This window comes from Tyto alba, unplaced genomic scaffold, assembly GCF_018691265.1.
Source record: "Tyto alba isolate M040663 unplaced genomic scaffold, T.alba_DEE_v4.0 Super-Scaffold_45, whole genome shotgun sequence".
NCBI lineage: Eukaryota > Metazoa > Chordata > Aves > Strigiformes > Tytonidae > Tyto > Tyto alba.
Window position 1 is genome coordinate 4,625,066 of NW_024881321.1, and position 22,988 is coordinate 4,648,053.

The window sequence follows — 22,988 nt, forward strand, 5'->3', positions numbered from 1 at the left end:
AAGAAAAACCGTGGTGTGCCCCGAGACCGATTCACATCGCTGTCTCCTCCTGCCCCCCATTCCCAAGCAGGCTCCAGCAATCAAAGCTGCGCTTCTCCTGCGGGCACATAGCCTGAATTATTTCCTGAGGGGGGGGCAAACCAACACAGGTTTTGGCCCTGAGCTCTTTTTAGGCCCAGAAGTGTAATGAGAGATGGATGCCACGGGGAAAGTACTCTGTCCTGGAGGCACCCCGTTTTTCAGGGCAGTGAGTGCGAGGAGATGCTGATGGGAACGTGCCCAGGGCAAAGATTTACTTTTCTTGGATTTTCTCTAGGGCTCCGTGCCTGTGAGCTTCTCCTCGGCACGTTTTTAATGCATTGATTCTGTAGTAAAAAGAGGGGGGGAAAAAAAAAAAAAAAAAAAATTACTAGGGGAGGTTACAAAAGCAGGTAGGAGGTGGGTGGCCCAGGCCTGGGGGGGGATGCACAGGGGTGGGGACAGATGTGCCCAGAGGGTCCCAGTTCCCCATCTCTGCCCTCTGCTCCGCCGTCACCCCAGAACCCGCTTTTCCCTCAGAGCCGCCGGGTTTGGTCTGCAGAGCGTGTCACTGGGGTCGAAGGCTCTTCCTGATATACCCAGCCCCCGTGTAGAAATGAGATATTTCTGTATCCGTGGTCTTAAAGTCATTATCTGTGCCAGCACAGGCAGAATTGGCCTGTTGCGTCTCGGTTTTCAGGCAGTTTTGAGGGAAGATAAAACAGTTTTCTGGAGGAACGAAGGAGAGCTCGAACCGCCGCGTCCCGCTTTTAATAATCCCACGATCATTATTATTTTTATTTTATTTTTTTTGGTTGGTATTTTTGTTTGTTTTTATTTAAGTTTTCCGTGGCGGTGAGAGCGGTTCCCGCCCCGGAGGTCCCGGCGGGGGGGGGGGGGGGGGACGGGACGCCCCGCCGCGGCGCCCGGGCCCGCAGCGCCCCCTAGCGGCCGCGTCGGGCCCGCAGGCCGAGCCGCCCCTTCCCCGCGGCCCGGCGGGCGCTGCCGGCAGCCCAGCGCCCCCGGGAGGGTTGTTCCCCTCCCTTCTCTTCCCTCCCCGACCAAAAAAAATATATATATATATATATTAAAATGAATAAATTGCGTAGCTGTGCGTTAAGTGGGGCGGGGGCGACCACCCCCGGACGGGCGAGGCGGCGGCCGCCAGGTGGCGGCGTTGAGTCACGGCTGCCGCTCGGCAGCTGCTGGCGGTTCATGGGCTTTTAACGGTATTTTTTTTTTTTTAAAGCGGTGAAAGGCACGATTTTTTTTTTTTTTATTTTTATTTTTTTTTGGCCTTAGGCTTCGTTTCTCAAAGCTTTGTCGAGTTAACGTGGAGGGGATAACGAGCCCTGCTGAACCGAAGCGGTGCTGATGTGGAAGTAGCGTCCTCCGGAATCGTGGGGAATTGGCCGTAACTTGAGGTTTTTTTTTGTAGCGGAAGCTTAATCTCGGGGAGGGCAGCTGCAACCCAGTGTGCTATCAGAGGAAAGGCCTTGCAAAGGGGGAGAAGGTCAAGTCCTCGTTTCCTTGAAAAAACGGCGATGGAGTTCAGTATTGACAGCGCACAAAGTGGGCGGAATGTGAGGAATTTGCTCCATTTGGGGGGGGGGTCTTAATTTTCCCCATGAGATGTTAATGTGCTGAACTATCAGTTTGGGTTTTTCCTTGTTTCACCAGAAGCAAGATTCAGCCCGGACACCATTTGATAGCCATTTTAAACCAGAACAGTTTCGGTCAAGAATAAGTGGTGTGTGCATGTAGTGGTAGTCAGAAACACAGCTGTATCTGCATCTGGCCAAACTAACAGCAGTTGGGTTGAGTGGGCAGCGGGTTGGGGGAAGGAGTGGTGACACTCAGCTATGATCTACAAGGATGCAGTCTCTGCTGGCATATGACAGTTGTGAAATAGTACTAAATTAGGCAGAACTTTCCACTGTCCTTAGATACGGGCTTCTGTGAGGGCATTGATGGAAGTAGCTAATAGTGTTACAGTTGCTTTTTCCAACACCATATCTGGCTAGTTTATGTTTAAAGTATGATGGCGATTGTTTCACCTTTTTATAGATTGATTCTGCAGAGGTTGGGGTCGCTTATTCAAATTTCATTTTTATTCAGCTTTTAACTTAGACGGTGCTTAGAGCTAGACTGCTGGGGAGGAGTTGTCATTAGGGGCTTGTGGGACCTCTGCAAGCCAGCTGTGTGTCTCCGAGGAGCAGCTGCCTCTCCAAGCCCACAGACCCCAACAGGAGGGAAGCATCAAAGGAAGGCAAAGCAGAAAAAGCTTCAAAGCCACCAGGACTGGGTTACTTTCAGCTGAGGCTGTGGCATCAGTCATATAGTGTATTGGAACAGAGTTTGCTCAGGTACGGTCCTCTCAAGGCATCCTTCATTAATTTTATGGTTGGATAACTCTCAAATTCTATGTTTACGTAATCCCATGATGCTTGGGAGAAAAATAGTGAGTGGTCTATACCTGTACTTACACTTTGTATCTTTCTTGTTTAAGTTCCCAGTGGTAAACAGGGAGGATTTTCTGTCTTGGTGTGACTGTAAAAGTTAATTTCACGTATAAAGAGCCTTCTGGGGGCAGGATTGGTGTGGATGATGTTGAGCCTTCCTGCAGCAAGGCTGAGGACTTTGTGGTTACACAAGCATTGTGCAGTTCTGATGCCTATTTTTGTGTGCAGTGTGCTGTATGGGAAGTTTAAAAATATGCATGACTGCTGGTTTTCCTCAAACATTATGTACATGGCCAAAGGATAGTTTTGTTGTTCTGTTTTGGTTTTTTTTTTTTTTTTTTTTTTTTGTAGGAAGGTTACATTGCTATTTTAGGTGCCTATTTCCAGTGCTGGTATCAGTGGCAGCTTCATTTTGCTGTAACTTTAAGCTGGTGCGGAAGTAAAGAATAGGAAAAACAATTGGTTTTGTGCATTTAGAGGAGCGTATATAGCAAAAATCGATAATTTATTTTTCATGGTGGTTGTATGGAGATGTATGAGTGTTTTATAGGCAGCTGAGCTATTATACAAATAGGGGCCTTGAAGAAAAAACCCAGCCATCTGACTGGTGAACAAAGGGAGTCTCAAGTCAGCATGAGTAACCACTCGCTTTAAAAAACAAAATGTGCTGTGTGGAATACCTTTTAATTCTAGTAAAAACTTTCTTTTATGCATGAGCATAATCAGCAGTTTGAGACTGAAAACTATCTACTTTTAATTTAGGTTGGCAAGAAAATAATTGAGACAAATGTTAAAACAGAATCAAGTCTAATGTTCCAATTTCTTCAGATACCTTTTGTTGTGCAGCTGAACAAAGGTTCAGGTTTTTAAAAATCACAGTCCAGCTATTCTTGAGAGCAATGGGAGTTGCTAGATTTTGAGCACTCTTTTGGAGCTGTTGAGCTGAATGTAAAAATATCTGAACCTAAAATGGCTCTAGGGTTAGGTTAGGCTTTGCAAATAATATATAATGATTTTTTTTTTTTTTTTCCCCTATTACCTTTGGCTTTGCTAAAGGTGCCAGATTGATCACCTTTTCTGTGCTGTGGGTCTCTGCTTTCCTTATTTTGTTGTGCTAGAAGAAGCAATTTTTCTCCATTCTCCACAGAGACAGCTGTAGCTCAGATGAATTAACCATGGCCTTCACCCTCTACACATCTTCTTACATTTCCCTCATGCTTGGAACTTGATTACCAACTGTGTCTTCAGGGTGGGGAGGAGAACATCTGGAAGGTTTACCATGTGTGAACTTACTAAACCAAAGGGAAAAGTACCAGAAGGGACAATGAAAAGAATGTGGGGGAGGTTGGGAAGAGGTGGACGGGCTCAGAAGCCAGGAGGATGAAGCCACAGGAACAGAAAAAGTGCTACTAAGCTCCCTCCACAGTAAGGGTTTCAGCTTGAGTAACCTTGTGAAGTCAGTGTTGTTACGTGCTGTGCCTAATGACTTTTAGCTACCAGAATTCTCAGTCCACTGAATTGATTGTGCGTGTGTATGTGTGGTTTATTCTTTGAACTTCCCTTTTTGAGATTGGCTTGTGCTGACCACTGGAAAAACTGCTGTATAAGAGGGGAGAATATATTTGTAAAGGCCAACCTTAGTGAAGGAGATTAATTGTGTTGGGCTGCTTCTGTGATTAGTGGAGAGAAAGGTAGAGGGCAGAGGGCCTCAGACTGGGTACTACCCTCTAGATGTCTAACCTTGCCTATGCTAAAGTGAGCTTTAGGAAACACCTCTTGATAAGCACTGTGTGAATTGCTTTCAGTAAGATTACAAACAGACTTTCTGCTTTTTAACCATGTGCTTATCTTGAAGGGTTCCTTTGAATGGAACAGACAGTGTCACGGGTGACAAATCCATGATTTAACCATGCTTTTTTGAATAAAATAGTTGGATAATGCTGCATTTGTGTCAATACCTCTTTGCTCCAAGGCACAAATGATTTAGTTGCTTTTCAAGTAACCTTGGAGTAACACGTTTAATGTTAATGGTACTTGGTCTTGTGTATCTCTTAATATAATAGCTTTGACTATAATTTAGGTTTTTTCTTTTTCCTTCTGTCCTTTCTGCCCACCTGCTTATCTTTGGAATGTGGTTCTTCAACTGTTCTGATAAACTTCTGACACAGGTAAATATCAGTCTGTTTGTATCTGTATTTACTGAGCATGCCCTCTGCTTGGCAGTTTGCAGTGAATCTTTAATCAGACACGTCACACATTTACCTTCAGACTGGGAAAAGGAAATCCTACTGCCATGATGGGTATCATTAGAAAAGATGATTAGCCGGGAAAATGGTTGAATATTTGCTTCCTTATTCGATTTTCTTATTCCCTCGTCCCCTTTAACAGCAACAACAAAACATCTAGATAGACAGTAATAACAACAAAATTTCATGTTTGCTTATGGGTGGTAGCACTTCGTCTGCTGTTCACTGGAAGACCTTATGCTGATAGTGGAGTTGGGGGGTGTGCGTGTGTGTGTGTGTAAGGGGAAAGCAGCCTAGAGTGAAAAACGTTTCTTACTCTTCCCCCTCTGCCAGTCACTCATTTCTGCCTTCACTTTTATATTGTTCACATGGTGTAGCAGGTAATAATTTTTGGTTTTCCATCAGATCCAATGCAAAAGAGAAGGCAAGAACATGTGGGCAGGAGGAAGTAGGAGAACCTTTCATGGCAATTAGTTGGAGCCCATTGTGAAATACAATAGTGGAATATGTGTAATGGAGTGAGAGGAAAAGAATGTTATTTAACCTGTCTTGTTAGCTGCATTCATGCCGTTTATTAAAACATGGAAAGTTCAGCCTTTGTCAATGGAAAGCCTGTTGCCATGAATGCCTGAGCAGATTACTTGCATCTTTGGACTTAGATCAGTATGTATGTACCAGTAGGGATCACTGCAAATTTTTAATGGGATACCGAGCTGTTCAGTGAAGGAGAAAGTAATAAACTTTTTTTTTTAACAGCCACCTTAGAAACAAGAATTCTCAGTTCTTTTAACTTGTCAAATTGATATTCAGAAGCACAGAGGTTTTTTTGGAATACGCTTAGAAGCAGTTATCCTTACTGCTTCTGGTGCATTTTACAGGGAACGATATGAAGTGTTAGCCATTAACTACTGCTGAATTGCAGATAGGTAAATAAATTAGCTTTGTGTCTGTCTGTCTGCCCCATTCAAATGCCTGCACTCTCTCTCTTCCACCCTGTGCTCTGAAGAGAAGTGAAAGTAGTGCTGTATTGTTTGGAGCTCACAGAGTGCTACTGTCTTTAAAAACAAACAAACAACAACAAAAAAAAAAAAAAAAAAAAAAAACAAAAAAAACCACACACAAAAAAACCCAAACAAAAAAACCCAACCAACCAACCAACCAAACAAACAAAACAACAAAAAACCCCCTCATGCTTGTGGTGACCAAATCAGTTGTGACTGTGGAAAGGTGAGTGTAGGCTGGCTTTTTGCTTTTAAATGCTACACTTAACTGAACCCCTTCTGAAAGGCAGCTGCCGTAGTGGTGAAACCAAGGGCTGCTGGTGCTGTACGGAGCTGCAGCACTCCTGGCAGGAGGATTTGTGTGGTGGAGAGCCTTTCGTGCATGGCTACAAAATCCAGGGCAGATCAGTTGAGACCTGTACGAGTCATTTTGGACTGAGCTACCCTAGCATTGCCACCTTAGCCCTTTCCAGCGAGGTGAGCAGAGCCTTGTAAAGATCTTGGCTAACATAACTGTTCTACTTCTGGTGTCTTAGGTTAAGATATTTCTCTAGTCCATTGTGTTTGGAGCATGAACTAAGGAGAAGAGTCGTCATAGGCTGGATGTTTTTTCTCACATATGCAGGGAAGAGATTGGAAGTCTGAAACTTCTGATTTCCACGCACCTCCCACCCCCTTTTCCAAAAGCTGTCATCATAAGGCAGTGATGCCATGGCATTGGGTTATGAATCAAAGTGCTGGTCTGCCAAGGGAAATTGCGGGGCTTTGGCAGCTGCTCATTGTAGATTTAGTTTCTTAATAATTCCCTTCCTATATTTCTCTTTTTCCAGAAAAATCTGGCATTTCCACAAGTGCTCTTTTTGTTTTTCAGATGTTGTATTAAACGTACCAAAAAAAATAACATCTGCTGTTATCTTTCCTTTGGGTATTATTATCTCATAATTCCTTTATCCTCTTCATACCCTCATGCCGTTCCTGACCCTTCTCTCTTTAATGCCTTGTTCTCTTTTCTATTTTCTCTGACTACTTTTTATTCCTGTTCCCTTCCCTGCTTCCACTTGCCTTTTTACTTCTATTCTTTTCTTCTCATTGTTATATCTTTCTTTAGCTCACTGCTGTTTTTTCTAGTTTCCAAATCTGTAGATGGTTTCCCTATGATTGTTATTTAATATTTAATTTAATGATAAATACATTTTTCAGTCTCATTAATAATAGCATGTATAAAAATAATCTCTCTTCCTCTGTGAGATGCAGTAATACTCTTCCAAACCTCTATTTTGGTCTCCCAGATAACCTCCAAAGCTTTTACTTACCTGATTAGAACAATTAATTTCAAGAAAATGACTGATAATTACAGGTTATGGAACTGAAGTCCCAATTTCTGGTTTAAGAGGAGCATTTCAGCACATCTGCAATGTTGTCACATTCTGTGCGCCTTACTGATAAGGGAAGAAATGAAAATATAGTCAGAAGGTCTCTGAAGAAAATGCTTTGTCAGAAGCAGCTAATTTCAGAATTGCTTGCTGTTGTTACATAGCCAGATAAGAAAATTGAAAGTTGTGACTTTCAGTCTTTTCCGAAATAAACATTGCCAAACACAATCAATTTACCAGAATAGATACAGGGTAAGAGCTGTATCAGAATTAATTGTTCACAGTAAAAATAATCAAGTATAGGATTAGTGCTGTCTTCCAACGCCTGCTAAATGAACTAACGCGAACGGTAGGGTATTTATTGTTGACACCTGAACTAATGTGGCTTAATCATTCTTGGTGGGACACTGATGGACTTAATACAGGACAAAATCCCTTGTAGGATCACTGGTTCAAAATGTCAAGGTATTTAGTTTGCTACCCGTGGTGTTATTTTGTTGCTGCTGTTTTTCCTGTCAAAGTTCTTCGAGCACTTGTCCGTGTTCGCAGAAATCAGCGTATCTGAGCAGGTTTCACAGCACCGTGGAAGTTATTTGTATGAGAACAGATTATGCAGAGAATACTCAGCAGACCCTGAAGTTTTCTGTTTAAGCAGCAAGTTAACACCCGTCTTTCTGTGTGTGCTGCTGGTGAGGAGACCTGCTGCAGCACCTCCAGCCCTGGTGGTCCAGGAGCCGAGCACTGGGGCCCGCTGGGGTGGCCCGTCCATTGGTAGCAACGGGCTCCTGGGGGGCTTTATTCTTATTTAAACATCGGAGAATCGCTGCTTAGCTAGATCTTGCCTTGCAGAGCGTCTGGCCTAACTGAAGAGGAGAAGTGGGGTGGCAAAATGCTGCTCCCTCCATAGGAAAATGTAGGGTGCAGCAGAGAAACCCAGTCCCTCTGGTCCCTGCGGCTTGGTCGAGAGCACCGGAGGTCATGTTACATCTGCTGCGCTCCTGATGCCAAAAGGGCTTGGTTACTCCCGTATGAATTTGTGCTGGTGTAGTGTCTCAGAGGTGATGCTGCATCGTTCTACTGCTTGCCTCCTTTTTCAAACAGGTTGACTTCTTGAAAATAAGACACTAGCCTCACAGAGCCCAGAGGTTTTGGGGCCTGAACTACTGCTTGAGTGCGGACTGCTCTCTGGAATCTGAAAGAAAGGAAGAATTTAGGGGGGAGAGAGCTGTAGAGTTAAAAACTGTTCCTATCCTGATAACGGTTAGAACTACATTGTTGTAATTTAACTTACTCCTTTAATATGGATGTCACCAAATGCCCAAGGGTTATCAGCTGTAGTTTAGTCTCATAAAGTTCCTGTATTACTGGGAGCTTCTGGTATCTAGGAATAGCTGTAACTGGTTCCTGATAGCCCACACCTAGTGATGAGTCTCATTTTGGAGGTTTGGGCAGGGTTCAGATTTGCTTTGGAATTGTCCTGTGAAAGTTTTCTCAATAAGAAAGCCTTATCAGTAGGAGGGCTTGAGAGTCCTGCTTTGTGCTGCATTTGTCTGTTGAAATGAATTTACCCTTAACTGTGAGGCTCCATTTCCTGGATTGTATGAGTAACAACTTCATAGTTCGAAGTTTTCTCTTGCATGCATGTTAAAAAACCAAATGCATGTGTGTGGGTGTTGGGGGTTCCTTCCCGTCCAGTCTAGCTGAAAGTCCATAAATCCTTCATTATTAATTCTGTACTCAGCTGATGTAACATGCAAAATAAATTGACAATCCCTTGCAGCAAAAAAATGCTGAGCTGCTCTTACTGTGCTGTGTCAGCCCATGTTAATCAGGCTTCTGGTTAATCAGAGATTCTGCTGGTTTGGATTTCACAGGTGCTACAGTGAAGGAGAGGAGCACTTCCTTTAAGATAGGATAACATAGCATAGCCAGGGTAAGGAGATGTCTTACCTGTAGAAGCAGAGGCACTAGGCTTGTCTCCTGTAGCCTTAATCTGATTTTACTGATTTCCACAATACAAAAAGCAGGAACCAGTAAATATTCTAATTGACAATACATATTCTGTACCGATGCTCATAATTACTTCTTCCTCCAAGATACGTGACTCAAATTTTTTAACATTTTTCTTTATCCTGTTACCAACATAGTTCCATAGCTTGGATACACTTGGAAGACGTCTGTTCTTCTGTATGATTAAATGCTAGAAGTCCAGTGACTTCCAGTTAGTGGAATGTAAAGCACTCTCTTGCAGATGGCTCGGTGTGGTTCTTGGAGAAGACTGACTCCCTGTAGCTGCTCCTTGGTGGCTTCCAGGTGCTTGTGGTGGCTTCCAGGTGTTCCTAACATGTTCTTAAATCAGGTCTGCTCTAGAGATCCAAGTTCATTTCTGTAGCAGCCAGGGTGGGTGATGCTTCATATTGGTTGGTTTGAAAACCGTCTCTTCCCTGAACTCAGAATTAACTAACTAGAGATGCACAAAGTCTCAGAACTACATGATGTGAGTAGTTTCTCTAAAAGAAAACAACTGGACCAGTTCTTGGAAGAAAATTCCCATGAGTTATTAAACACTCAGTTATTCCTTCTTGTGCAGGAACTCCTCAGGCTGCTGGTTGCTGACAGGTTGGAGGATACTGTAGGAAAGTTGCATTTATCTGCCTGCCTTTTTGGGTTCTCCCCCAGGCCTCTGCCTCTGGCCATGCCTAGGGGTAGCTCCTGGGCTAGATGGGTGTTTCAGACCCAGTAAGGTCTTCCCTGCATGTGTGTTTTGATCTTTCACACAAGGAGGACTTGCTTTTTGACATTATATGTGGTGGTACCAAGACGAAATTAAAAATTAAGCATAAAATAACAAGCTAATTTTGTGCAATTGTAATGCTTATCTTTGTGTAACTGAAAGCCCTACCTTATGTATCACTTGGTGATGACTATGAAGGATGTATAAGAATATTGCTCAGATAATAATAAATTAGGATGTTAATAGCTAAAGACACTTTTTTTTTAGTTACTAAATGATGGACTGAAATAAAGCTATCTTCTCTAATCGCACTTCATTACATCTGTTCAAAATATGAGGCTAGCAAAGGTACAGCAGTGATTTCTGATGCTAGCATTTGGGAATGAGATACTTCCCAACTTTGCATCCATACACTTGTCTTTCACTTCAGTGCTTTTGTTTTCATTATGGTGCAGATGTCTTTACAGCGCTTTGTGCTTTTTACCTTTTCTTGTCAACAGTTTTATTTCCTTTGATAATCCAACATGCGTTGCTTCACTGATGAGTTCTAATTAATATTTTCTGGTCAGATTTGGGTTTTGTGTGCTGCTGTCGCTGACTAGCAGCCTTGCAAAACACTTTGTGTCAAAGTACTCCATAAAGATTGATTTAAGATGGGAGAGTGGGAGGAACAAAGCACTAAAAAAAAAAAGTGTTGTGATGCAAATGGTATCTGGGGCACCTCCTGTAACAGTAAGCACTACAACTTCACATAAAAGTTTGTTTGCTCTTTTTGAACCCCTAAAGTAGTAGTCTTGGGAACTGTGATGTAATCACAAAAGAAACTTTGGAAATCTTGAGTACTGGTGGCTTATATCAATCTCGGATCGCTATTTTAGCATTTTTTTAACCCTTAAATATCCTAAGTATTGCATGTTTGTAACTTAAAGCTTCCAGGAGAGCTTGAATGTTTGTCCGATATATTTTCTCCTTTGTCAAGCACTTGTATGCACGTTGGAATTTTAAATTTATTCTTAGTTTGTTGCATCACATCAAAATTGACATTGTTACCATAGGGCTTTTTATGTCTGTAGTCTGAAGGTTGGCTTGTGCTTTATTTTCTGCTTTTTCCTATGGTAAAGTCTGGATTATTCAAGCTGTCTCCAAAGTCCTCTATACTATGCAGAAAATGAACCTGCTAAATGTTTACTCCGTGAAGGTATGGCAGCTAACTCAGTGATGTGTGACATGCTTAGGAATTTGTGCTCAAGTGCTGCACTTCATTCAGACTGACATAAACAGTAAATGCTGTTGGCTGAGTGCCAGATTTATTCACTTACCAGGTTAAATCTAAACTTGGGCTGATGTATTTTTTTTTTTTTTTTTAAAGTAAAACTGTCAAGGAGTACTGCAAGCTAAATATCTTGAAATACGCTCCCTCCTCTCCTTTGGACATAAGAGCTATGGGCAGGGGAGAGAACCTGGGTACCCTTATGCTATCATGCATGAAATCCTGTTGTTTTTTTTTTGTTTCATTAAATGCTAAAACTTACCCCTATCTGACATCCTAGTGTACCCGCAGTGATAATTCATCTGTGTGCAATCTGTCACTTTATATAACAGACAGAGTGGTTCAGGACAAAGGAAGGAAAGCATAGCTTGGTGCTGAATTCTTGAATGTGACAGGAGAAGAAAGCTCCTTGTACTTCAGGCATTTTTCAGTTGCAGCTAGAGGCTATTATTCAAAGCAGTAAAAATGTTCCATCGCTTAGTTAATCCAGTTGACTTACAATTGCTTTGTGGTTTCTATTACCTGTAAGTTGTTGACCTACACATAACTGAGCAATACTTCTAATTATGTGAATGCACTGTAACCAGAATTGTCAAATTTATGGGAATGGTTATGAGAGAAATCACGTAGTTACTGGAATACCTGCCTCTGAAGGGGTTATGCTTTAACATTTAATTTGGTTTCAGGCTGGTAACTGACAAAGCAAATCCTCTGCTGTTTTTCATGAAGGTGATAAATAGAACTGATCAGGCTCTTCTGGGGCACAAAACCCCCAAATAAAATGGTGGTGAGTTGGAATTAGGTGCTTTTAGATCAGTGGTATAGGAACCATTTTACTTGACATAACTGGAAAATCAGCATCCAGTGAAGCCTGTGAGTGTTGTCTTACTGTAAAGCCATCACTAGAATTGGGGCTGAAGCAAGAGGAAAGGCAGTTGGTTTTACTAGAGATGCAGCTACGTACGGCTTCTCTTCGTGGGCCTGGCAGCATATTTGCTTCTCTGCAGAATGAAGCAGCTGAATATATTCAGTAGTCCTGCATCATACATGCGCACGTATATATATATATATATATATATATATATATATATATATATATATATATATATATATATATATATATATATATATATGCGCCTTTCATTTTCAAACTGACTCTGTCACAACTTCTTTTGATAAGCAGAGCAAATTACAAGGATTTTAGTGTAAGCTCATGGGGAGGATGCTGGAAGGATAACTTTTTCCAGTATCTTTTTATTTGTGTGTAGGCATGAATTGATAGTACAGTTGGTTACTTATCTTCAATAATTATATTCAGCGCTCTCTTAAACTGATTTTTTTTTTTTTTCTTCCCATGTAGTCGTAACATTTAATGATCCTTCTGGCTATAAAGGAAACCCATGTTTGAGTCAGAGCAGCGTTGGAGCTGAGCGATGTATTGGTCAGATGTGCAGAACTTACTGGACCTTGGTTTTAACTGTCTTGGCATGTCCTAGTGTGATGGAGCTTCTGTTCAGAGGGCACCTTGGAATAGGAAGGGAGAAAGTAAAGACTGTCCATGGGAAAGGTGAATGCTACTGCCTTCATCCCTTTCCCACTCCAGCATCCTTCAACGTGTATTCATTGTTTTAGGCAACCTGGCAAACACCTGCGACCGGTACATGTACCGTATGCACAAGAGGTATGGAGAAAGAGTGTCCTGGTGTCAACTGTGCAGCTTTACAGAGGGGAACACAGGCAATAGACATGGCAAGAAGGATGTTAAAGAGGGTTGGGAGAAGAACAGCTTTAAAATGTGAAGCCATCAGCTCTGTTGATGAAGTTCTGTGGGATATAGACTCAGCTGAGCCTGACTGCAACGGGTCAGCCGTGTAGTTTATAGAATGGCCAGGGGAGGTTGTAGGATATGTGATATATAAGATAATGTAACCAGCAGGATTCATTAAGGACTATTATTGTACTAAGTCTCTGACTGTGAGAGGATATGTAAGGATGCCACTCAAACTACAGTTTCTGTCTTGGTTTCTGGAATTCGTTTCAAGCATTTCTCTAGTCAGCTTGATGCTTTGGCTCTTTAAGCAAGACACCTTGCTGTAAGTATTTCATCTTGAATATTGAAGTTATTCAATAATACCAAGTCAGACTTTCTCCTCTTAATAGTTGTGGATTGCTAAAATTGTTGGTACCTTTGTTCCTAGATTATTTTTCCTTGAAAGCCTATTGAAAGTCCACTTTCTTCTATAAATCATCCCCCCCTCTTATATGTGGTTGTACCATATTAGTCTCCACTTGAAGCTTTCAAGAGGAGCTCTGCTTTTAGAGCAAGCATCCCTCTGATAGGGCCGTTATACCTGTCTGCCCCTTCTCCAAGGAGCAAGATCCTGGAGTACAACTGCTCCACCATGAGTGGTCCCACCTCCACAGCTTTTCTGTAGGAGTGAGAGGAGAGCGCTCAAATGAGCCGTGACTGTTACCCATTTCCATACTGTGGAACCGGGGGAGGTGGACTTGGTGTAAGGAGAGAAACATTTATTGTGAAGTGTAACTTGTCTGCTTCAATCTCCCTGGTGTACTTTAAAAGGAGTATGATGCTCTGTCCTTACATGCCAGGTGTACCAGGCTACGAGAAGACCATTTAGAAATATTCTTCGCTATTTTACAGTTAGTAGCTCTGCTTGGTTTAAAGGATCTGAATTCCCTCCTGGCTCTGGGAATGGGGAACTAATTCCTCTGCACCCCTCCCACCCCACACACCCCCCCACCCCCCAAAAAAAGTGTAATTTCTTTTTGTTTCCTTCCTTTCTATCTCCTAACCAAAATTCTGCTGTTGTGTGATGTTAGACTTGTTTGTTTTAATAAGTAGGGTTGTTTTTACCCCTCTCTCTCCCAAGCCAGACTTTTCTTTCTATCACGTAATACTGCTTCTCTTCCTGCCAGTCCCCTCTTCAGTGCCTTAGCAAGGTACAACAGAAATAGAGCATAGCCATCTACTATTTAGCTGTGAGCCAACTTGTTTGGCCCTTCTGTTTTGTTTTTTCCCTATATAATCTTAGAGTGCAAATCTGCTTGAGGAAGCACATCTGACATCACTTCAGCAGTAAGCCCAAGTACCGTTTGCTAGGTTTGATTTCGGGTTTTGTGTCTGTGTTTTTGTGGTCTCAGTCTAATGGAAAAGCGTAATATCAATGTCTGTGCTCTCTTGTGTGGTGGGGGTTCCTGCACACGTGCTGCAAGCAGCCAGCGGTTTCTGTGGTGAGGGGTTACCTCTGGCTCTCCAGCTCGTGTGTAGGCTAGGAAGGTGGATCTTGTTCACTTCTCCACAATGTACTGTAGGCAGTCAACTTTTGTTTGCGCTGAAAAGCGTTCATCACGGTAGAGTATGGAATATGTTTACATTGAAGCAATATTGGATAATGGTACCTAAGGCAGTAGGCTCGTAGTTACGTGGTGCAGGTGTACTATGATGCACCAAAAATTCATATGGTGATCTCTGTTTCTGTGAGGAAGAATATGCAATATTTGATTGAATTTTGGACTGGTATGTGATGAGTTTTTATCTTTATTTGGTCTGCAGAGGACTAACCATATGCATGTCTGTAACTCTTGTCACGGGTTCTAGTTATGATAGCAGTCAGGGGTGGGATTTGCCTGTCTAAAATACTTTTTAGCAAACCAGGTACTGTTGGTTCTGTATCATGATTACAGTTGCCATTAAGCAGTGGAACTTTGGTTTGAGAAACAGTACAACTCAGCTGTCTTTCTCTAAGCAGAATTAGCTACCTGTAGTGATTAACATGTGCTTTACAAAAAGTGGGAGCAGGTCACTTGAGAGTTGGGAGAATTTGGCATTGCTGAAAGAAGACACATTTGTTTGAGTTTTGAAAACCTAACAGTGAAGATTTTAATCTCTCTTGATGCTTTATGTAACAGAATACCATGTGATCTCAGGATCTGTAGTGTCGTCATTGTTCGCCCTTCTTGTTTTCGTTGATCATGACCAACCACTATTAAACTCTGCAAACTTTGAATAGAAGCGAGTGGATAATCTTTAACGGGCGAGGCTTTGTGATTCTTGAAAGTGCTGCAGAGTTCAGGACCCGTGGTTAATAGTGGAATGCTAATGCTAATCTTACGGCTGCCAAGGACCGAGAGGTATTTCTTCTGACCCTCTGTCTGGGGGAACTAACCAGCAGGTACTAAACAGATATATCAATGAAAGTGACACTTCTCCAGAAACAAGGCTCTGACGAAATAACCATGAAAGTGTTATTCTTGGAACTGGAACAGCATCTGAAGAGGTATTTGTAAAGTTTTTGCTTTTAGGTGCTTGATTTTTCTCGTCTTCCTCTCTTTAGTGGTTTCTTAAACTATTTTGTTTGAGCAAGTACTTAAAAATGCTTTTCCTAAATGAGGGTGCTTGGCACTTGTTAAAACTATTTCAAGTTAGGAGTATTCTACTGGTTGAAAGTACTGTGTCACACAGTGGTTTGCTTATTCACTGAAAATCTACCTGTCTTTAAAAATCTTTACTGCAGTATTTAAAAGAATCCATATTATAAAATGTTTGCCATTACAGTACTTTTTATATTTTCAAAAAAATATTATTCCAGTTATTCCAAATATTAAGTGATGTAATGCTAAACAAAAACGAGAATTTTTACATGATTTGAAACCTCTTCTCAAACAAGTACATATTAATTCAGATATTTTCCGTACATAATATATATACTATATTCTGTCTTGTCACATGTTCAAAGAAAAATTTAGGCAATCAGTCTTGTTAAATGGTTGGAGAGGCATTGAAATACAGTTTAGTCTTCTGCAAGTTACATTGATTAATCTCCTTTTCCATATAAACAGTGAAATATGAAATGCAGAGTTTTGATCTGGTTCTTTTCTAGTGTTTAGAAGGAATCCCAAGCAACTTGGTGAATGGGAAGAATTACTGACTTAAATATATGACAGTGGGGGGAAAAATGTCCTGACTCTTCATATTGCAGAGTTATTGTTTTGTGTGCAGAAGGCAAGTACTCTTCTGTGGGAGGGAGCACAGAATGTGTTCTTCATAACTTCTGATCTCTGAACTGGTGCTTTTGTTATGCCACACCCTTAAAATCCAGAAACCTTGCTCTTATATAAGTTTGGTCAAACACTGATTAATACATTGTCCCTTGATATTCTTGTTATGTTACATTTGTGGTAATGCCTGTGGAGAATAGCTTTCCTCTGTGAATGGTGCCTCTAAAAAGGATAAAAATTTGGAAGACTTTTTAAAAAACTTTATTTTTAGTTTCTTCGGTGATTGACAGTTTCTGAACACATGCTTGAACTTTCAAATGAATGTTAAAAATGATACTAAATTAATTCATCTGAACACTTAAGGAACCAGTGTAATAGAAAGCTTTTATAATAGTAATTGAAGTATAATGACAACAGGTATGTTATGCTTGTGCAGTGTGTATATAGAACAGTTACCTGTGTTGTCATATATTACTGAACAAGAAAGGTAGTATTAAGATTGTTTCCTACCACGAACCAATCTATTCCACAAAAATGTATAATGAAAAAAGTGTGGAGTAGATGTGCGATTTTTGTCTTTAACCTTTCTTCATTATTAAGAGGTTTTGCTATAACTGATTTTTAGTGATAGATATAGCAGCATGATGTAGCACCTCTGTTCATAAACCAAAACCTACATCTGTTAAGGTTATACCGAAAATGTGGACGACTTCTCCTGTATTCTTATTCAGCAAACTACTTCTTGTTTACTTCTCATTTGCTTTTGTTTCCTTTAGTTTCTCTTGCAGACATGCTGGTTTTGCTCTAGTTGTTTTTCTGTGAATTAAGGCTGGCTGTCATATCACCATAAATTGCAAATGAAGGAGAAACTTTAACCTCTCTTGCAGCTGTTCTTGGCTAGTGTTGCATATGGCTATATTTTCTTTCCAAAGCTCATCCTACTGAATGCGTGGGCCAAATTCAGAGAAGCATTTGGCTTTCTCCAAATGAAGGCACAGACTCTCTTTTCAGAGAAAGTGAAGTTGCGTGTGACTGGAGGAAAGAGGAGCAGTTCTCGTGCCGGGCATCTCGTTTAAGACTTTCAGGATACTGACACAGTCCTTGGTCCCACTTGCAGTCCTTGGTCAAGGACAGTTTTGCAGCATGCCGAGAATGGCTTTTAATAAAATTAAGTACCTTCTACTTCTTCATTTTAAATTTGGCTGCCAGAATGAAGTCCAAGTTCTAGAAATCAGGCACTGGAACTCCACCAAGGTGCTTTGGAAAAGTGATCCCTGATGTCTCTGTGCTGCTTGGGAGCTGTCTAGCAGTAGGCAGCTGCAGATGGCGATTCTATGGGTGTGCAGGAGCTCCTACTGCTCTTGTAGTGCAGACTGCAGGCAGGTGGCTGTGTCTGCTTGAGATCCAGTGTTTATCAGCACCTCTCCATACCCATACTGAGCAAGTGGTGTGGTGGCATCCTCTGCATTTCTTTTTGAAACTTGGTTGGAAACGCAGAAGATGTGAGCCTGAGGGGGGGAAAAAAAAAAAACAAAACAACCCCCAAACAAGCCAGAAGATGCTTCAGCCTCTGGTTATGGCATCAGCTGGGAGAAGGGAGTGCTGGGTGCACGTGCTAACTCTTGGCATGGTTAAGGTAGGCTGTAGTTGGTTAAAATACATGAACGATACTGAAGGCAGGGACAAAAACTTCTGTGTCTTGCACTATTATATTTAGGTCCTCTATCTAAACCTCAGTAACTTCAGTTTGTTTAAAACATACATTAGTGAAGGGCTTCTAGTCTCTATCTGATAGCAAGGGATAGAAAACCCACTATAGTTATGAGCTAGTCCTTCTTACTGTTTTTAAAAAGCAGGCTTTAATTCATCATTACATAAATACTAAATAGATGCACTCTGATATGAAAAATTAAAACAAAAGTCTGACAGCCCCTGAAATCTAGTCTGTTCTCTATTTAAAGGTAATTGTTGACTCTAGTTAAATCAGATCTTGGTCCTTCCAAGGATTTCAAGGATCCTTTCAAGTACCTTGACATCTTTCAGTCTATCAGTATAAGTAAATTCCCCTAACCCCGATCTCTGAATTGGTTCAATGGTTCTTTTCTACCCATTTCAGTTTATCAACAGCTTGTTTTAAAATGCTGAGTTCTTCAGAAATGGGGCTGAAAAACAGGTTTGGGCAAACTAATTCAAGGCAGGAGCCTGTCTCCCTTGCGCCAGTGCTACCCTGTGACTCAAACATTCACTTACAAATATTTTTGTTTATAGCTGTCACAATTGCTTGTACTGGAACCGCTGATTGATGTTACCATCTGCCTGCCCAGAGCCTCTAGCAATTAGTAGTGGCTGGGAAGAGTCAGAGAGGAATTCCCCTGTTCTGTACCTTGTGTGGGAGCAGGTAATGCCTCTCCCTGGATGGGAGACCGCCTAGGGAGGTTTTTGGAAGAGGTGACTTGTCCTCTGGGCTTGGTGGGACACTGCAGCAGTAGTTCCCTGGCTCCACAGCTGAAGCTGGAAGAGGGGCTTTAAATCCTGTGTTGCAGCCAGGGTCTTCTCTCCTCCTTGTAACTTGACAGCAGCGTGGCAGCTCACCGTGTTGATGCTGCAGAAGCGTGGCCGCTGGGCACCTGCACGAACACCCTGTGTGAGAATGAGCAAACGTACCTGGGAGCTGTTTGGACTCCCAGGTGTTACTAAGTGGGTTACTCATCTCAGACTTCTGATACTGGAATTAGTTGGGTTTTGTTTTTGTAGGGGCTTTGTTTTGAATTTTTTTTTTTTTTTTTTTAAGCTGCAGAGGTTCAAGGTGACATCTTAACGACGGCGTTTTCCGGAGTGTGAGGTGATTGTTTTCAAGGTGTGTTGGGTGCCTCACACAGCATATATGTGAACTCAGACCTTGTTTTGTACAGAAGACTGTTGGAACAGCTAATGAAACTTATTTTAGGTGGATATCCACTAGGAAACAGGCATCAGCAGTATTGGGGAGTGGACAGGACTGCTTCATAAACAGGGTGCCAACTCTGCATAAAGACAGTTACCCAGATATTGAATAATTATGAAATAATATGATGTAATCTTTCCTTTGCAACTTGTGTATTAAAAGATTAAGAGTGTATCTTCAGCTATTTGCAGAATGTCTGGCTCAAGGATGGCTAAATGTCAGTGGGGTCTGCCCCACACGGACACCGCAGATCTGACAGTCTCGAGGTACTTCTTGTTTATAAGCCAGAAGATGCAGTCCTGTGGAAAATGAGAGCTTTCTACTGCCTGGGGTTCTTTTAGAGGAGCAATGGGGTACTGAGGAAGGCTGAATCCCACTTGAAGAAGAACCAGGACTTCAGAATATATGGGCCTTCTGTAGATGATGCAGACCTGTGCCAGCCGTTGGCAGTCTCTGCCCTAGAAGATGCTCTTGGGACCTGTTCAGAGTACCCTGACAGGCTGGGGAGGGGGGTCCGTGCGAACCTCATGGAGTTCTACAAGGCCCAGTGGAAGGGCCTGCCCGTGGGTCAGGGCAATCCCAAGCACAAATACCGGCTGGGCAAAGAGTGGATTGAGAGCAGCCCTGCGGAGAAGGACTTGGGGGTGTTGGTGGGTGGAAAACTGAGAGAGGCAGCAGTGCGCGCTCACAGCCCAGAAAGCCAACCGTGTCCTGGGCTGCATCACGAGAAGTGTGGCCAGCAGGCTGAGGGAGGGGATTATCTCCCTCTGCTCTTGTAAGACCCCACCTGCAGTGCTGGGTCCAGCTCTGGGACCCTCAACATAAGGACATGGACCTGCTCGAGCGGGTCCCAAGGAGGCCACGAAGATGATGAGGGGGCTGGAGCAGCTCCCCTGGGAGGACAGGGTGAGAGAGTTGGGGGGGGGTCAGCCTGGAGAAGAGAAGGCTCCGGGGAGACTTTATAGTGGCCTTCCAGTGCTTAAAGGGGGGCTACAGGGAAGATGGGGAGGGACTCTTTGTCAGAGTGTGCAGTGATGGGATGGGGGGCAATGGTTTTAAACTGAAAGAGGGTAGATTTAGATCAGATGTAAGGCAGAAATTCTTCCCTGTGCGGGGGGTGAGGCGCTGGCCCAGGGTGCCCAGAGCAGCTGTGGGTGCCCCCTCCCTGGAAGGGTTCAAGGCCAGGTTGGACGGGGCTGGGAGCCCCCTGGGCTGGGGGAAGGGGACCCTGCCATGGCAGGGGGGTTGGAACTTAGATGGTTTTTAAGGTCCCTTCCAACTCAAACCATTCTCTAATTCTGTGAAAATATGCTGAGCCAAAACATCTGTGTTCTGACTGTTCTCTTTGGTTTGCAGTGTGGCAGGATTACAGGAACGAAGTAGTGTGCTAAAGTGAGTAATACATCTCTAAAGCCATAAGGCAGAATCAGGTCAGATTAAAATATTTATTTATCTGACTTTGGGTAATTTTAAAGTCATTTTTAAGCACACCTCACTTCATAGTTTTAATTTCATAGTTCTATGTACTTTCCCAGGTATCTTGCATTCTATTTCAAACCAGTATTGCTTTACAATTTCTTCCCTCAGTGAGGAAAGCTTAAATGTTTTTTATGTGGAGATACTCTGTTGGGATTTCTGTGATTGTGAGTCAGCAGGATTTGTGTCTGTTAAATCGCTGAAGCTATGCTTGGATTAAGAAGCCTGGGAGTATTTTCCCACTCCAGGGTCTAGCTATTCTTGTTTCTCAACGCTGTATGGAGTGGAAGTACAGGCGTACATCAAATTCCTCTCATATTGTCCTTTCCACAGGAAAGGGGTGGGGTGGGGGATGGAGGGCATGGAAAGCCCAGGCTGGGAAGGAAATTGTCCAGCAAATGCCCAATTTGGTGGTTGATAAAGGGGAGCAAAACTGTGATACACTGCACTGTGGAATAAATCTGGTAAATCAGGTTACATTCTTAGATGTTTCTGGAAATTCCCCTCACGCTTCCTGCATAGGTAGAGATACATGGCGTTTGATTTCTGTAAGTGGAAGTTGCCATTCAGGTATAGAAATACCTTAATTACATTAGAGGGAATTCAACCTGCTAGAAGTGTGTTTCTTCATGGCTGGAACAAGAGGTCTTGAATTTTCTCTAATTTTTTTAGGAAGTCGCCAAAAGAGGATAAACTCAGAGTTCGGGCACAAGTGAAGTAGAGTGTTCTGACCATTCAGAAATTAGGAAATATGGTATTACAAATTTGTGTAATATACATGCATTAGAGCCAGGGGAGTTCATCTGAAAGCCATTTACCTACTTGTTCGTTGATATTGCTGATATGTTTGAAGCCATTTGCCAGTGACTGCAGAGACTGAAATTGGGGAGTGTAAGTGGACAACTGGACAGAGGTATGTTGTCTTAGCATATTTGCTGATGAAGAAAAGTGGCACTGAACTCTCACCTTACTGTCTTTATTCTAGTACATGTGTAACCGAGTTGCGGTGTTGGGGGTTTATTATTATTTAACAGAATGGCATTAAAAATGCTTCTGCACAACAGGGTGGTAGTGAGTGATCTGCCACGCCAAGAGCCAAGCAGTGGTGGACCTTTCATCCTTGTTCATGGCAGCTTGGGTTCCCCATCCTGGGTGCTTCATTCCCACACTGCTGTTTTACCTTACATCTTGTTTCGATACTTTTCTCCTTTGATCATCACTTGACTGTTTTTAATAATTTCCATAGAAGCTGGAGTAGGGAACTTCGTTCCGCAGTTCCTGAAAAACACAGGACAATGCTAGTTAATTGCAGGGGTTTTGGCTTTGATCCTACAACTTGGAGTCAGCTTCTAGTGTGATACACTTCTGTGGGAAATACAGGCTTAATTTTTAAGTGTTGAATCAACAAGTGGAAGGGGAAAAAAATATTCACTGAGAAATGTAGGCCAGCTATTATGCCATATAAACAATTTCTTAATAAGTGTGAGTAAATAATTAGCTGATCCAAGATTTTCACCATAATGTCAAGGGGAACAATTAGAAAAAGGGGAGGAGGTGGGAAAGGAGGAAGGAGGGGATTAAGTGGTTAAACTCCTACAAAAACCATAATGGGCATAAGCTTTACAGTGGGCAGGGGACAGGGAAAACGGAGAGAGTTAAGGTCCTCCATTCCCCCCTCCCACAATTCGCACCAGCCAGTAAGTACTCTTACTTCATGTGACTCGGTGTGACTTTTCTGTAGCCGTAAGGAAAGGGAAGATAGTAATAGTTTAAAAAAATAATAAAAGATGACCCTTCTCAGTTACAGGTTAAATTCGTTGGTTTTTAGTTTGATGACTGTTCCCACTGTGTCCTACCCAGGTAGGGTGAGGTGGGTGGATGTCAGCCGCTGTCCTGGAGTCCCTCCTGGGCTGTTGGCCCCCCTGGGTCAGAGATGCTGTGTAATATAGAGAACTTCAGCTTTACAAATGCTCCTTGTGTCACTGTGTCAAACCACTTCGTGTATTTGCTGTGTTTCTTTTGCTATGTTAGGTGTAACTTGAAATGCTGCAGTGACTCTCTTTCCTCCCATCTTCATTTAATTTTGGAGTACCTGGTTGAAAAATCTGTTGTTATACAGTTAGAACAAGTGGGATTAAATGCTAGTGTAAGTAGTTTTTACTCCAGTGTGTTCTCCTTGGCTTTGAGAAGAGCATTGCATACGACGAAACTGATGCATACGACCAGGGAATTGAACGCTCTTTTTATGAGTTAAATCTAAAATGATTTAAACCAGATTTCACAGAAAGGAAAAATTAATTTCAGCTCCATGCTTTGGGTAGTGAAACTTAGATTGTAACATTTTATCACTTTACTACATATGCTGCTTTATGACACTAGAGGGTTTTTCTCTGCTTCCACCCTGGGGACAGTGACAGCATGCAGAGTGATGTTGTGTGCAGATTT

General features: G+C 42.3%; 1 protein-coding gene across 3 annotated transcripts in view; it reads left to right on the top strand.

Annotated features, from left to right (window-relative positions):
- TSC22D1 (TSC22 domain family member 1) overlaps positions 1-22,988 on the top strand; it is a 98,434-nt gene that overhangs the window by 66,254 nt on the left and 9,192 nt on the right. The window contains exon 1 of one of the 3 annotated variants that reach the window (XM_033006637.2): positions 14,892-15,402. The exons of the other annotated variants lie outside the window; for them this stretch is intronic. Coding sequence (XP_032862528.2) covers positions 15,317-15,402 — 86 coding nt within the window. The 5' untranslated portion in view covers positions 14,892-15,316. Of the gene's footprint in view, positions 1-14,891; positions 15,403-22,988 lie in introns of those variants that run through there. 3 annotated transcript variants of the gene reach the window in all.